The sequence below is a fragment of the Aplidium turbinatum genome, chromosome 3, assembly GCF_918807975.1.
Source record: "Aplidium turbinatum chromosome 3, kaAplTurb1.1, whole genome shotgun sequence".
NCBI lineage: Eukaryota > Metazoa > Chordata > Ascidiacea > Aplousobranchia > Polyclinidae > Aplidium > Aplidium turbinatum.
Genome location: NC_137474.1, coordinates 628,929 through 645,195, shown reverse-complemented (window position 1 = coordinate 645,195; position 16,267 = coordinate 628,929). Strand labels below are relative to the sequence as shown.

General features: G+C 39.1%; 1 protein-coding gene across 1 annotated transcript; it reads right to left on the bottom strand.

Annotated features, from left to right (window-relative positions):
* Positions 1-2,021: 2,021 nt before the first annotated feature.
* Positions 2,022-3,468, bottom strand: LOC145767101 (uncharacterized). Its single transcript, XM_082578855.1, has 3 exons — positions 3,193-3,468; positions 2,912-3,078; positions 2,022-2,620 (listed from the first exon to the last, which is right to left on the bottom strand). Exons 1-3 carry the CDS (start codon positions 3,396-3,398, stop codon positions 2,349-2,351), a joined length of 645 nt encoding a protein of 214 aa, XP_082434981.1. The 5' UTR covers positions 3,399-3,468; the 3' UTR covers positions 2,022-2,348.
* Positions 3,469-16,267: the final 12,799 nt, after the last annotated feature.

Genomic DNA, 16,267 nt, shown 5'->3' with positions numbered 1-16,267 from the left:
GATCACTTTGCAACATTTAGCCTCTCCACCAGCGCTATTAACTTGTATTCATATTGCCGTGTCTGTGGTGCTCTGAGAACATATCCCCTAACTTCTACTCTATAACAAAGAACGCAACCTGGCGTCGCTTGATGTGAGACCGCGATGCTTCTAATGTGACGTTATAATAGGGCGCAGACGTTTTTCTTGATTTGTGAGGCCGACCTCGATTGGTTCAAATGCGCCTTTCGGGTTGGTGGACCTCAGCAACGTTTTACAACAATGTTGCCTTGCGGTGGATTGTCAAATTTGTTGCTATCAGGTACCAAAACTTTTACATTGATTTAACGTCATCATATGTAACAACAACCGGTTTATGAAAAGTTTATAAGTAGAAACTCATTCTTCGGTGTCTCGATTGATTATTATTTATTGTTCGTTTTGTTAATTTTTGTCAATTAACGAAAAAACTACGTTCCCGAATTTTCTGTTCAATTCTTTATCACAGATGATCATTTGAAGAAGTTGCTGAGTAATTTTATTTACTTTTCATAGAAATCACATCGAGCAATAAATAGCAGCAACTGAATTCCCGACCCAGACAGCAAATCACCAGCTTATTAGCGACCCCAAGCGGAAGAAGAAGACAACTTGAAATTATTGATGGTAATGATGGAGACACAGCAAGTACTTCCTTGTATTTGACATTTCATTGTAAAATGCTCAAATAACCTGCATGTGGCTGACTTGGAGTTTACAACTTGCTCAGGAGGTTGTCGCTCCATGTCAGTTGCGTATACTGACAAAAAAATTAAAAGTTTGTGAAAGGTATTGCATTTGAATGTTGTTTGTTTTGTTTTGTTTTCATATCTTTATCCTGCATTGCGGGAAAGCGGACTTGAGCGCTATGCATCGGTGTACGCCTTCCGACGTACACCTGACCCACGCTGCAGCCGACTGTGATGTCTGTTTCCGGTTGTCTACTCTACTTATGACTTAAATTTGGTACTACCCATTACTCGAAATCGATCACTGGGTAGAGGCAATTATCGTAAAGTTTCTTGCCCAGAGAAACAACAGCAAGTGCGGGTGGCTGGAGTCGAACATGCAGGCTCTCGACTGCGAGCCCAACGCGCTAACCACTCGGCCACTGCTGGCGACAAGCAGTGGCCGAGTGGTGGCCGAGCTGGCGACAAGCAGTGACTGTCATTGCACAAGAATATTAATATCTGGAATCGACGATGTCTCAACTCACCTTTTTTGTACAATTTAACTTCTGTTGCGGTGTAACAAAGTTTGCAAGGCAAGTCAACATTACCACCTAGCGACAACCTTATTTTCAAGTAATACCGCTTTTAACCCGGCAAAGGGCGCAACAGAGTAAATGCCTGCGATCGGATCTGCTTTGTGACGTGTTTCTGTTCGACTCTGACGCGGCAACGTTTCAATATAAGCACCGAACGATCGAACAAGGTTTTGAACCCACGCCCTATGGAATGTCAACCCAATGGGCCACCAGATCAACGTACGGTGAAGATTAGATCGCCCAGCACCACACAGTACTACCACTGTGTGGTGATAAAGTGAAAGACCCCTTTAGGTCGCCCTCCAGAATATATAAAAAAAAGTAACAACAATTTTCTTCGAAGTAATTTCCTCGCACGCGTGTAATATCAATGTAAATACACAAAAGTTTTTCATTAAAACAATGACGTTAGCATCGATGTTGGATAAAATGCAAAACTTGTGATTGGAAAAAGAGTTTATAAAGAAAAATTTCTTCAACCGAAAAGAAATAACTGTATAATAAATAAATGGAAAAGCTTCATTGACGATGTCGTCATCAATGAAAAGAATTACTCGGCAACACAAAGTTGTATTCTAGAGCGTCACCACGTGGGGGTCAATTGTTAATGTCCAGCATTGCTTGGTTCAGCAGGATATCTATCTTTTGCTCACGTAATTGACAATGGCTAGATGTGTGGCCGAAAACGTTGTTATTGGGTACTTTTGTGTTTTCCCCTCATTCAACCAGAGTCATACTAAGGTTTTCTACTTGTATTTTAAATCGCAAGAAAGAAACTGTACTATCAAAAAGGCGTGCAACCAAAATATGCTGCGAAACAAAACGAGAAGCGCTGATTAACAAAAACGCAAAAGAGAAGACCTAAGGGGAACGAAAGCAAGGTACATTGTTTAAACGAAAACAAACCAAAATACACAACAAGTATAGTAAACACATGCTTTGTTAAAGCAACAACAATTGTAAACAATAAATAAAACAAAAACAAACAAAGCAGTTGTTGAGAGTTGTTCCAGACATGAAACTACTGTTCACAAGAAATTGCGAAAGACTTTTTATTTCTGCATCAGTTGGAATGTAAATTGATGTCTTGAACATTTATTGCTGGAGATTTTTGCCTAACAAATAATTGGACATGTATGACTGATTTCACCGATTTATTTTTCTCAGCGTTCTCAAACATTATGACGTCATAAGCAGTAGAAGGAAACATCGTTTCAACAAATTGCTGGTAGACCGTTGGGTGGCGCTGTTTCGTCGACCAGAGCACGTAATGCATGATGTCACAAGAGAAACGATACGGGAAGTCGTTTTTAACAATCCGCATTCCGCCATCGACTAAGAAAATAAAAATTATGCTTGGAAACGCTGAAGTTACTTTTCATCAAGAATCTTCACATATTCACCGATTGGACAGCTCCGTGAAAGTTGTGGCTATTGTTTCTAACTAATTGCACATGTTTCTAATTAGCTTTTCAAAATGAAACTGCATGGATCAATCCCATCTTTGTCAGATGTGGTTTGAATTGCTTATACATCACCAGACTCGTAACCATTCTTGCATCCGTTGGTTTGCTGTTGGATTACCAGCCAGCCATCGAGACCGTTCGTGCCGTTGCATCGACTCACCTGTTGCCATGGCATTGTCATCGACGTATCTGACTCTTCTTCCATCTTCATTTCTCTCGGATGCGGGAAAACGGAGAAAGATGTGCTTGCAGTAGTCATCCATTGACGCCCACTCCTTCTTTATGACCGCACTGTTTGCTCTGTACTCGCTGCTCACTTCTGTTGATCTGTTAAAACATCGACAAGTCGACTCACTCTTTTGGTTGCTTAGGTAACCAAAGGAAACTTACCAAAACTGAACCTTTCCAAATGCCAAGTCAAGCCTCCCACAAATTCCTTACCTTCCAAATTCTACTTCGTTGCTTTGTATTCTTCTTTTGATTTCTTCCCAGGTCAACACTCCTTCCGCAATAAGGGAGCCATTAGAGTCCCTGTAAACCCCTCCTCCATGTTTTTCCATCCCTCTTTTGTTTTTCTTTGTACCACCAAGATGTCCTTTGCACTTTGTGACGTCATAAACGCTTTGAGTTAATGTTGAGAAAGACATGTTTTTCAAAAGCAAATTTCACTGGATTATAAATTAAATGAAACCTTGTTTCTGAAAAGTCAAGTTTCTCATTTCAAACCGAAATAAAATATAAACAAACCTACTGTATGTCAGATGAACCATGACTCATCTACAAATTATTACGTTACTTGATGAGTCATGCATTGGTGAGAAATTATGAGGCAAGCACGTCACCGGAAGTACAAAAGATTGAAAACTTTCGAAAAGCCACATTATTTATTTTGTGGTTAACAGACATAAACATTGTTGTTGTTTACATTCCGAAGGGTAAACAAGCAACAACTTTATGTCATGCATCGATCCATTTTCACATTCGCTTGAAAACAGCGACACCCTGTGGCTAGTCCCAGAAGCCCAAACGATGAGGAGGCAACATCTCGATCAAAGTGAGATCTTGGTCCAACCTTGTCGCTTCCACTTTCGCGGTTGATGTTTTCGTCACATATTTTAACTCAAACTTCTAAACATGTCAATGAACATAATAAAACTTTCATTTAAATTTCTGGTCGGTTGTTTGTAATCTTTGCATTTTATTCGGGGAACTTTTCAGGTTAAACTGAACAGACCACGTGATCGCAACGCTGAGCATACGTCATTAATAATTACAATTGAAGGAAGCGCTGTTTGCATTATAACGACGTCAGAACGAGCAGTGGGGCATAATGTAGAAAACTCAATTTCTTTCCTTTCTTTGACGCTCCCCAGACAGCAAGTTAGTTGTCTGCAGACGTTGAATCTCTGCAAAAAACGATCAGTTTGCTGTCTGGATTATTTTGCAGAAATAATAGACCCAGCGTATTTCAACTTTTCTGTTTTTAGTGTTCGTGTGTGAATAAACGCTGTGGAATCCTGTGTTGTTGTTTTTATAAGTTTGTAGCGTAACAACGCAGCTGAAATGACGCTACGCATTTTGTGCAAGAGAGAGAATCCGCAGAGGTCGTATGCCGGTCACGTGCTTGTTGGTGATGTTCGAATGAAGCTAAACAATCAAAACATTGTGTCGTCACTCCAAGGACGAAGACACGAGTCGTTTATGGGGCTGAACACTGAACAGGTGGGTTTTTATGACGTGACTAGTTTCCAATAATTGAGGAACAATCGTGGCTTCTCGCGACCCATACACTCTTGTCAGAAGAAACAAGTTGAATTTATGATTGGAAGCATAACTGTTGTAAACTGATTTTTATAATTTTTGAAAGGATTCTTCTTTTGTGAAGTCGAAAATTGACTCACAGACAGGCCCGTAGCCAGCCGGGGACCAGGGGGGGCCTCGCCCCCCCTGGCAAAATCCCAACATTCTCGAGCAACAGGTACAATTATAATGACTTTGCCCATCTTTCCCGTTGCAGATCTCCAACCTAGGCCCAATTAACTACAATTGTTTTGTTTAGTAACAGCTAAGATGATTAAACAATTTCGCCCCCCCCCCCCTACTTTGGCAACCTCAACATGTTCAATTCAACCAAGGCCAACACGTGTTAGGTTGGAAGAAAAATTGTCAGAAACTGTGCAAAATGAAAATGCTTTGGGAAAGAATGGTAACCTAACAAAGAGGGAATGGTTTTCCAGCAGGCCTACAAACCAGTACAAATTAGGCTATTTGATATCAGCTGTCGCTATTCTCGGTACCATACCTAATTCTAAGGGTCAGTGATAACCAATTTCTGCAGTGATAAACCAAATTTGTGCAGTGATAAATCGCAAAATGTACAGTGGTAAAGCAAGTGGTTTTTGAAGACAACGCATACAAAATATAAACCGTAATCTTTTAACACTTTGCTCCTCAAAGGGAGGCCAGATTTGGCCCCCCCCTCATATTTCCGTTGATTACTTGAAGCACAGTAACGCCATGCACTTGGTTTTTCTTGACTTTTCCTAAAATTTCTAGGCGGATCTGATGATACTAAATTTGATGCTAAAAGTTGTGTAGTTTTCTTGTAAATTCAAGATTTTGGTGAATTTTTGCTATTTCTAGCTAACTTCCAGCAAAGCGTGAAATGGATTACATTGCGATAACAAGCCATAAGCTCATAATTGCTTCGTGCATCGATATGCGCGAGCAGAGAGAAACATCCTCTTGTTTTCCTTTGTTTGGTTTGACCTCAATAACACAAAGCGCGTTATTTCTAATGCTACAAAAAGAAGCCAGTGGTCACAAAGTTGTTAATTAGAAACAATAATAGCAAACGTTCTTTGCGTTATCAGCTTTACGAAGAAAAGCAATCTATGATCAATGTAGGCAACCAACTATTCAAAACAGTTGTTTCAACCAGCAAATATCCATTGACGAATAAAAAGCGTTACAATAAGAAATCTTCCCTTAGGTAGTGAGTAGTGACATGAAAAACCTGGTTTCGAAATAAACGTTCTATGGAAATACTCTCATTGACAAAACTTTCCATTGAGGAAATGTATCACTTCAAATGCTTTTGAAAGAAGCTGCAAAATGGCGTTTTTGCAAACAGTAATTGTGAGATACAGTATGCTCAAAATTATGAGATCACGTAGCAGCTTACTCGATGACTTTATGTCCCTTCGCTGCTTTATGTCGCCTACGCTTACTTGTTATGTGTTGCATTTTTGTTCGACGGTGCACTGTGTATTGTTCCAAAGAGCGCAAAATAAAGAAAATAATGCCTCGTCATCACTACAAAATATTTTGTATTGTAGACTAGGCATAATGCTCGGCGTCACATCAGACAAACAACAAATCGGCTTTCTTGATCATTGATTCAACATCTGAATACGTTGCGCCAATGTATAAGATGCCGGCTATTGTGAAAACCCGCCATTTATAAACGATCTGATTATTCCTAAAGTGAGATAAACTAATGGATCAAAGAATGAAAAAACAATGCTGAGAAAACTAAATCTAAGTGACGAACAATACCGATGTCTTCATTTATTTTGAAAAAATGCTGCCTAAACTTATCAACAAAAAATACTGAAAAAAACGGCAGGGATCCCGAAAGCAGAATTTGCTCGACTTTGGCATGAATTTAGTCAGACAGCTAATAAATCCACACATACAATAACGGCCACTCAACGGCTATAATATTCATAATCAACCTGGTTCTGGGCGGTTTGTGTAACAGTTCAGGGGAAGACACTACTTGAAATGGTACACCACACAAAAGATTTTCAATGTTGATTGTGGATTTCTAAAAACCGGTGTGGATTGTGCTGCACAGTGACTTCAAGTTTAGGACAGAAAAGGCAAAAAAATATCAAGATAAAAACAAAGACCTTGTGGGAAATTTGTGAGAATCATAACACGATGCAAATACCATAAACGCGTAGTTTGCATGCTGCTCTAAGCTGGCCGGTAACCACAAAGGTAGACAACAAAGGCAGTTTATAAGTAGATAACAGCGTAATAAACATTATAAATACGTAACCCGACAGTTTTCTTTTACAAGCGTTTTACGTCTAACAGTAAAGTCTCTGCAAAATTTTTGTGAAGCGTTTACAAATCATGGTTATGTGAAATTATTCATCATTATTATTTTTACTTTTCGAATGTTGTAAAACGTCATCAGAAAAAATCACAATAAAAACGTTTCATTACTTCAATGTAGTAGACCTAAGAATTTTTTATAGAATTGTAGCCACGTTTTATCAACCAAGAAGCCATTTTTTGGCAATGTGAAGTTATACAAAATAATTTGCAATACTGAAAATGTTTGAAAAGAATCTAGGAAGTCTTCTCACAATCTAGCACAAAATGATTGTGTTTATTGTATCTCTGCAATATTTTTTATGACAAATTTTGAAGCTTCGTTATAATCATTTTTATTTTTCAAGTCATAAGTCCATTTTTTTTGGCCAGAAACATAATCGCTGTTTTGCTCTTGTATCGCTTCGTCGCGTTTACGCGTATTTTTTGTGTTCCAAACAATAACGACCAAGTCAGCAATTCAGTCCTTTTACATTGATTCAACATTTGTAAACGTTAAATTAATGTAGATCTGCTGACTGTGGGTTTATTTCACATTTTCTTTGTTTACGCATGTTCCTTGCTGCGCTGTTGAATTGTTTCGACGCTGGCGGACTAAAATGCATTTTCAAATTGATTGAAACAATCTTCAATAAAAAGTGAACTTCGAACTTAGCTTTGTTGATGGAAATGCTGTATTTTTAGTGGATGTAATTCATGAGTTATGTTTATAAACACACGTAAGCCAAATAACTTATGATGTAGCCTGCATGATATTTGTGATGCGACTTGACACAAATCCACAATTCCAAAAGCGCCTAATTTGAACTTAGAAATTTCAGATAATTTCATCAGCTTGTTCAATTGTCTTCTCTCTACTAAAAATATTCATACTACAAACTCAATTGTAGACCTAAAATACACAAACGAACATGTAAACAGCTATTCAAGTAGGCCAAGGTGTTACTTATGAGAAGTTTGATTCCATAAAACAAGAAGCTGGCCATGGGTTTCGCAAAGCATTAGTTCAGGACAAAAATATAAAACAACGCAGTTTTGTTTTTTCAAATTCATGTAACAATGTTACTCTGTAACTATTTTATAATTAATGAGTAGCCTACAATAAGATTTGCTCGCATGTCGTAAATCTTTATCGACGCAATGATTCGGCACACCGCACACACACTTCGTGCGGTTGATCGAGCTCTTTGTCCTTTAGAATTTTGCATGAAATCGGATTAGCACGGTTAATTAAAGGCGGCAAGTTAAATCAAAATTGTCGTTTTTGGGTACCTTTGCAAAAGTTGAAATATCAAGTTTAACATATAAAATTTTAGAATAATGACTTTTCAAACTTATAGACAAATGATTTTTTTTCACACCAGTGCAACTTCTGTTGAAATAGCACCAGCGGATCACACGTAACAGCTGATGGAATTTGATCCAAAAACGGCCCCCCCTTGAGCAGTTCACTTCCAAAAAAACGTTGAAAAGCAAAGGGTTGCAGTGTTTATTTTTTCTCTTCAATCCAATCAGTGTAAATAAATTTTGTTTCTAGTTTTCTGATCTGTGAAGTGCTCATTCTTACAGCAGATATTGCTACATTTGGATCTAGCACTGCCGTTTGTGAGTGGGGATTCTCAGTGCTAACAAGGGTTGACGCTCAGTGTTTCTTAACCTTTTTAGCGCTCGTACCCTTTACGCTTTCATGAAATTTTCTGGTACCCCCTGTCTACAATGGCCGACGGAAGCAAATAAAATTGTAATAATAGGAATTAAACTCAGTGTATTTATAACTTACGTGTTGAATGTATGCATTAAAAACAGTCTTGTAAGTTCAACAAGATTTATCAGTCAATCTACGAATGGCTTTTTTGTTGCTGCTTTTCGTCAATGATTATGTTGAAACGAGGTACTTTCTTTGAGATAGACACACGCATAGGCCTATTATCTCTTGGATCCAAACGATTGCCCGACTTAGTTTTGATGTTTACAAGAGTTAACCCAGTTTCGCATGGGTAGGTTGTCGCAAAAAGCACAAACATTTCTGAAGCTTTTTTTCTAGTGGGGAAATGTGTTGAGCTGTGCACACCAGAAGGCATCCAACTGCATTGGATCAAACTCCATTTTGCTTTTACTACTATAGCTTTCATTTCAATAAGATAGTCTTTCATTTGGTCATTATCATCCATAGAATGTAGGATGAAAATAAATGGGTCTTGCATCCATCCCTGAGAAGTAGAAACCTCTCCAGTATATAGACATAGCCTATACAAATATGACTTGTTACGCATTCTTCACACATATGCCTAAATAGCGTATACTTTCACACTGCACGTCATACCCCCTGCTTTGGTGCTTCGTACCCCCAAGGAGTACACGTACCCCTGGTTAAGAACAACTGCACTAGACGGAGCATGTTACAACCAAGATAGGCAAACTTGGAGCTTATGGGTTTTGAACATTCTGTATCGAAATCTATCGATTTAGACTTGTTTGTGAGACGGTTTGCATCCAAACATCCGCGACTACAATTGCAATAGACTAGCTCACGGGTGTATAGGCGGAATGTAGCGTAATCATACAGTATATATCAAAATCCTCGGCTCTAGCTTCTTCGAGCCAGTTAAAGTTTTTGCTCATAACCAGTACCGCTATTTATACAACAAATCAACAATTGCTGTGTTATGTTGGTCATTGTAGGCTAATATGGTTGCCGTGATTTAACCAGCGGATAAAATAAGAGACCAGTGTTGATCTTGCTAATCTGATATATTGCAATTTTTGTGGATACGGGTATTTAAGAGGTTAAAATTCCAAAATTATTTAAATTTTTTTGGCCGCCCTGACAAAAAGTTGGCCCCCCCTTGCTCTGCGGTCTGGCTACGGCCCTGCTCACAGAGTCACAATGTACTACCTATCTCACTAACAAGAAATGCTTGTTGACTAAGTGAGGAAGTTTATCTCGATCTCTGAAAGGTTTGTCTCACCAATCAACTCAAAATATGCGAATCGTTATTGGCAACCGTCTCACCTGCCAACACAAAGATGCTATGACTTGAAAAAATGAAACAGTTTTTGTCACGTCACAGTCGTCACTGATACTCTCATCTAGTGAGTAGTTCTGAACCTACGCGCTTTACAAAACGCAGGTTCCTCGTCTGCCATCAGCTGACACTTTATGGCCTTATATGACCAGTAGCCGAGTTTATTCAAGTGTGACGTCATAACGCATGAAAGCAAGTCAGATTTTGTTTTGAATAACACTCAGAGAGAACAAACAAAGCCAAAGTTAAATCGAGATTTTGTTTTGAAAACAACGAAGGTTTTATCAGGAAGTTTATCAAAGGGGTTTTCCCAAGAAGTGCCTTTCAAAATCCCCAAGCGTGCATTGGTTAATCGATGAAACTGACACAGTTCAGTAACTTATATAGGCTACTGCACAGAGTGTTTCAAAAAAATTTGATTGTATTGAAGCTAGTGGGTGAGCCCCAGATAGAACCGAACCTATTCAACACGTACTTTTGTTGACCTATCCCTTATTCTCCTAAAATGAATGACATCACATCTCAAACACAGCTATTGTTGGGTTTCCCCGCATCGAAACTTTGGTATCGAATGAATTGTGCAATATCTTGAAGCAATACGTTTCTCGGCAGCCGATTTGTAGCAAGAATTGACAGCGATAGACACGCGTTTCGCCCATGAGGCTACTGAAGTATCGATTTGTCGCTCGATATCTTTTGTATTCTTATTTAGCCAATTTGCAACAATACTGGGCAATATGCCAACGATATTGCAATAACTAACGATAAAATACGGACATGGTGCAACACAAAAAAGATTCATAACAGGCAAAACGAAGACGCCTGTGAACTTCGGACAGGATTTCTTGAATACATCGAACGGGTTGTGAAAGATAAATTATTTCAAAATCAGGCTGCAGTTCTGCAATACTATGTAGTCAAGAAAGTGGAGTGCTGAGGATTCCACTTACCAGTAGGCTCGTGCATTCCATAAACCTTGGAAAAATACATTTTGACTCGGTGGCGCAGACTACACTGAAGTTTTCCATGATGAGAAAAGGTCGAAAATAAGTTCCATTGAGGTGCGAACAGAACCATGGCAGCCATGTTTCACTTCGCAGCAGAAAGAAATGTAGGTTTGTGAAAGATTAAAAGATGTAAGCTTTTAATTATATTCATGGCAAAAGCTGCAAATAACCACGAAAAAAACTAATCTGGACCTCACTGATCTACAATTTCACGATAATAATAATGTGAGGGTTTTATTTATTGTCACTCTACAACTGCTAAGGTCTTTTAGCGACAGGGCTCATGTTTAATCTAATATCGGGTTTACGATGTCATCACATTATTCACCGACTTATTCTCTCTGCGTTCTGCAAGAAAGAACACAATCGGTACCGTTTTTAAAGTCTTCGGTTTGTCCAGACCCGGAGTTGATCTCAGGTCTATCAGCACGACAGCAACAGAGCCGAAACCACTCGGCCAATGAACTGGTCAATTTAAATAATGCTGCTGATGCAGATGAAGTATGTGCTAAACCAGTGGGGTATCCTGGTGGGTTGAGCAAGTGAAGCAATAAAACTCGTGGGGGGTTAGAGCCTGCCGAAGGCACGTGTTTTTTAGGGGTCCGGGGCATGCCCCCCCCCCCGAATTTTTTTTGCAAAATTACACTCAAATAATGGAGTATAGTGCTTTCTGGAAACGCTTTAAGGGTGATATTTGTATGAAACATATTGCCGGATAAACAGCTATTAACTTATTAAAGGTAGCTCTTACTCACGGACGGGCAAAAAATGCGGCTAAAATTAGAGAACATTAAAAGCTCAGCTGCCTACTGCTGTAGTAGCATAACCGGTAGCCTATTCATTTCAGCCAGTAGAACTCGGTTAATCCGGATCTTTGCCTAATCCGGATAAAACTGGAAGTACAAATGATTTGTAATCTTTTTCTTGAGAAACAACTTTGGATTATCCGGATTATTTAATCCGGATCTTCGCCTATTCCGGACAAAAGTGGCGCTTTCTCTATCGCTTTTTTGACCGCGATTTTTTGTAAGTTTTCCATAGAAATTCGTCTTCGGTAACTGTTTTCAAAAGTTTTGAGTGACTACAGATTATTCCGACACGCATGTCTGAATATATAACTTTTACCAGTGTGTTCTTGCGTTGGACGCAGAGTCTACAAATAGGCTACATTTATTTTACATGCATATTGCATTTCAAAAGAACTCTATCACTGGGTCGCTAATGTGTTGATCGCGCGTCTCGGAATTGGCAGACGACCACACTAATGCGTTCAATTTCGGTGATTTTTACTGATACCCTTCTATCTAGGTAACGTCAGGCTTGATAGAACCGTCATCAGTTAATCCGGATCTTCGCCTAATCCGGATGGAATCGCCGGTCAAATCGAAACCGGATTAACCGAGTTCTACTGCAGTTAATAAAGGGTTATAGCCTATTTATTAACTATGATTTCAGCCAAGTCAAGTCTAGCCTAGACCTTCACATATCCTGTCTTATGCCAAAGTCTATCCAGCCAGGATAACAGTGAAAAGCCAACATTAGGCTCAAACTTTTGCTTACGAGACCGATATTATAACCCTAACAGCGCCTTAGATTTTCTCATTACGTAGCCCACTGGCACAATACTCAACAGAGCAGAATTGCCAGACTATGAAAAGGGCTTAAAGCCAAAATAATACACAAAAAAGGCCAAATTGATATTTACCTGTTTCTAATAAAAATAATAAAATGTACATAAGTTATATTTTATAACTTGTAGCGGATTTTAATAAATTGTAGCAAAAATAATTCTGAAAGTAGCCCGAAAAATAGCAAGTATAAAAAGACTGTAGCGGATGAGTTTTAATCCGCTACATTACGAGTATTAAACAAATATAGAACATGTATTGAACAAGGGTGAAAAGGGTTTTGTTTTTTGTTTGTTTGTTTTATCTTTATCCTGCATTGCGAGAAAGCGGACATGAGCGCTATGCATCGGTGTACGCCTTCCGACGTACGACTTATCGGTGTTGCCTTCCGACATACACCTGACCCACGCTGCAGCCGACGGCAATGTCTGTTTCCGGTTGTCTACTCTACTTATGACTTAAATTTAGTAGCCTACTACCAATTACTCAAAATCGATCACTGGGTAGAGGCAATTATCGTAAAGTTTCTTGCCCAGAGAAACAACAGCAAGTGCGGGTGGCTGGAGTCGAACATGCAGGCTCTCGATTGCGAGCCCAACGCGCTAACCACTCGGCCACTGCCGCCGAGTAATCTGGTAAGGTTACGATATATGAGAAATATTGATTATGAGACTATGCATTTTGAAAAGTAAATTTTAAAAGAACCCAAGTTTAAAGCCAAATCTAGAAAAAGGCCAAATTTATAATTTCTAAGGCCAACAGACTCTAAAAAAAGCCAAATTCGAGGAATTTGGGAAATCTGGCAACTCTGCGACGGAGTAAGCATTTAATAATTGCTTCCACAGATTAGTTAAAAAAATGTAAATGGCGCAAACTTTGCGCTGGTTTTTTCCTTTGCCTTTTCGTATAGCAAAAAACGAGAGCAATGGATGCGGTACGAAACTTTGCTTCCAACTTTTTAAAATTAAAACCGAGCTGAAATCATACGGGGATATGAGTTAGAAGCTGTTTTAATTCGTATGCAGGTAAAGAAGTTGCGAAATCGCTTGCTTTCATTGAGGATACGCCCCAATGCTAAACATTTTCTGTGTTGCAACTGAAGCATTACAATTTATCTGAGTAGGCTGCCTTATTTAATTTGTGTCTTCTTATAACTACGATGGTTGGTTGGTTTTGGATTTTTATCCTCGGACTAACAGATGGTCAGAAATAAGGTAAAAATAACTGAACTAAACTGAAAACCTTGATTGGTTATTCCTGGTAGTTTCGCATACTTGCAGAGGCTCTTGACACAGGGCCGGTCACCGAGATTGGCAGAGTGAAGTTTCCGATTGTTGAAGTGTTGTTGCTGGGAAATTATTTTATTCATTAGGTGCCGCTGGATGGAGAGCAGTCCTTAGAATGCGTTACTCAAGTGCACACCCCGAGACTCGAACCAGCGCCGCTTGATCTTGAAGCTTCTTCGTTTATGAAGTCACGCGCTGACCAACTGAGCTATCGGGGCGGACGAGGCTGCCTCAATAAGTAGTTGTCCCTGTGATAAAAATGCTAATGCTAATATTAGTGATGTAAGGAACTACAGACCTATAGCTTTTTCCACGAATATTTCCAAGCTTTTTGAACATAACTTAGGCCTATAATTCTGCATTTTATTTCGCATTTTCTTGTGACAAGTAACAACCAATTTGGTTTCAAGTCTAAGCATGGCACTGATATGGGCAGTTGGGCACCTTTCCCTTAAAACAAGTTATCTTTTCATGTGTAAACCACAACACCCATGATGATTTGCTTTAGATCAGGGGTGTGCAACCTTTATTACAGGAGGGCCAGATGTAAATAACTGGGTGAAACCGCGGGCCGCACGTTTATTTAATATTTGATTTTTAGTAGTTGCAACCACAAAACAAGTAGTTTTTTTGTTATTCTTATGGCATTATTAGGGGTTATCTCCTTGCAGAAATAATAAGTTAAGACGCATAAATTTCTGAAGGAAACTGCTATTCAAATTTATTGTCACACCGTCTTTAAACGAGTTCAGTGAGAAGTTTGCAGCTGGCTTCTTTTCTCGGCGGCTTTTTCCAAATTTACTTTAATGGAGGTGTTCGCAATTCGAAGTCCATTTTCGAAGTGTTCGTCTGTCAGAACTGATCAATAGGGAAATTTCATGACGCCCATTTTAGAAAAAAATTGTTCGCACAAATATGTTGAGCCAAAACAAAGCCATTTTTGAAGCCATGGATGTTTTAAAATGTGAAAAGTCATCTTGGTTGAGATGTTTTCGGTAAAAATCGCCAAGATTCTTTTCTAAATAGCCTACTTTACTTTCAAATCCGTTTTCTCTTGAAGTACAATCAGTTCAAGTTATATCTTCTGGTGCTTTATCAATGCCTGTGTTGAATGACGAAGCGAATATACCAAACAAATATTCATGAGATTTTAAGTCCTTCAAAAAAGCCAAAAATTCATACAGCAATTGTTCAAGTTGGTCTGCAAATTCAGTTTTCTTCTCAGGATACATTCAATAGTTTCTCAAATTTGGAAAGTGGAAAAAATTTCCTGTCTGTTTGTGAGCTTCCAAAGTCGTAATTTTGCTCATACATTTTTACTTTCCAAATAATTAAATACAATGGATTAGCGGTGGCCGGTGGGATATTTCTAAAATGGTTAACAGAAGGTGCGAAATCTAGAACAATCCACTCCACAATGAATTGTTCACACGTGCCAGACTAAATTAACTTATAAACACGTTTCACGGGCTGCACACAATTCAAACTTGGCACATCTTCGCGGGCCGCACAATTTTTCTTCCCGGGCCGCATTTGGCCCGCGGGCCGCACGTTGCACACCCCTGCTTTAGATGCATCGAAGACTTTTGATAGAATTGACCACAATCACAACTCCCCTGTTGACATTCAGACCAAATGATGCAAGTAAAATTGAGAAGCTTATTATCTGGAGTCCTTTCATGTTACAAAGTGAGGCAAAATGGTGGTGCTCTAAGTCCACATCTGCTTTCAATAAGTACGGTATGTTGATGATTTATCAATTTAAATGAATAAAGTCAATGCTGGATAATTGTACAGTTGGTCATAAATTTTAAACCAAATTTTTTACGGGTGACATTTGCTGCTTTTTTCTTAGCCTAGGTGGTCTGAAAGACAATAAATGTGTATGAAAATTTTGCTGACAAGCATAAATGAGGTTTAATGCTACAATGTCTGCTAGAATGTTTTTCTCTCCTCGCAATTTTAGGTTACCATCTTCTAGTAGACCGAGAGCCTACGACAGAAGATTTCACCCCATAAGGTACAAAAGGTTTGAGCCCTTGAAGTTACTGGGGTCAACCATGTCACTCACAAAAAGTATGGAAGATTGACCGCACCGGGTGGATCTGGACCCTAGAGCCCCCTAAAAAGCCCAAAAAGGGGGTTAATTTCACCCCATAAGGTACATGGACCAAACTTGGTGAAAACGAAGTTCTATGTCAGGACATCACAAAAATATCAAATCTAACAATATTTTCGAGTGGAAAGGTGATGTAAGACTCCCCCCAAAGTGACCCCCCAGGGGGTTAATTTCACCCCATAAGGTACATGGACCAAACTTGGTCAAAACGAAGTCTTATGTCAGGACATCACAAAAATATCAAATCTAACAATATTTTCGGGTGGAAAGGTGATGTAAGATGCCTTCAAAGTGACTTCCCTTAATGTGACCCCCTCGGAAGGTT

What these genes read in the sequence shown, in the direction of transcription:
- LOC145767101 (XM_082578855.1), bottom strand. Translation starts at nt 3,398, where the DNA reads ATGTCTTTCTCAACATTAACTCAAAGCGTTTATGACGTCACAAAGTGC. An exon ending in AACGAAGTAGAATTTGGAAG is followed by an intron (nt 3,079 to 3,192) that starts GTAAGGAATTTG and finishes ATGTTTTAACAG; the next exon opens with ATCAACAGAAGTGAGCAGCG. An exon ending in TGACAATGCCATGGCAACAG is followed by an intron (nt 2,621 to 2,911) that starts GTGAGTCGATGC and finishes TTATTTTCTTAG; the next exon opens with TCGATGGCGGAATGCGGATT.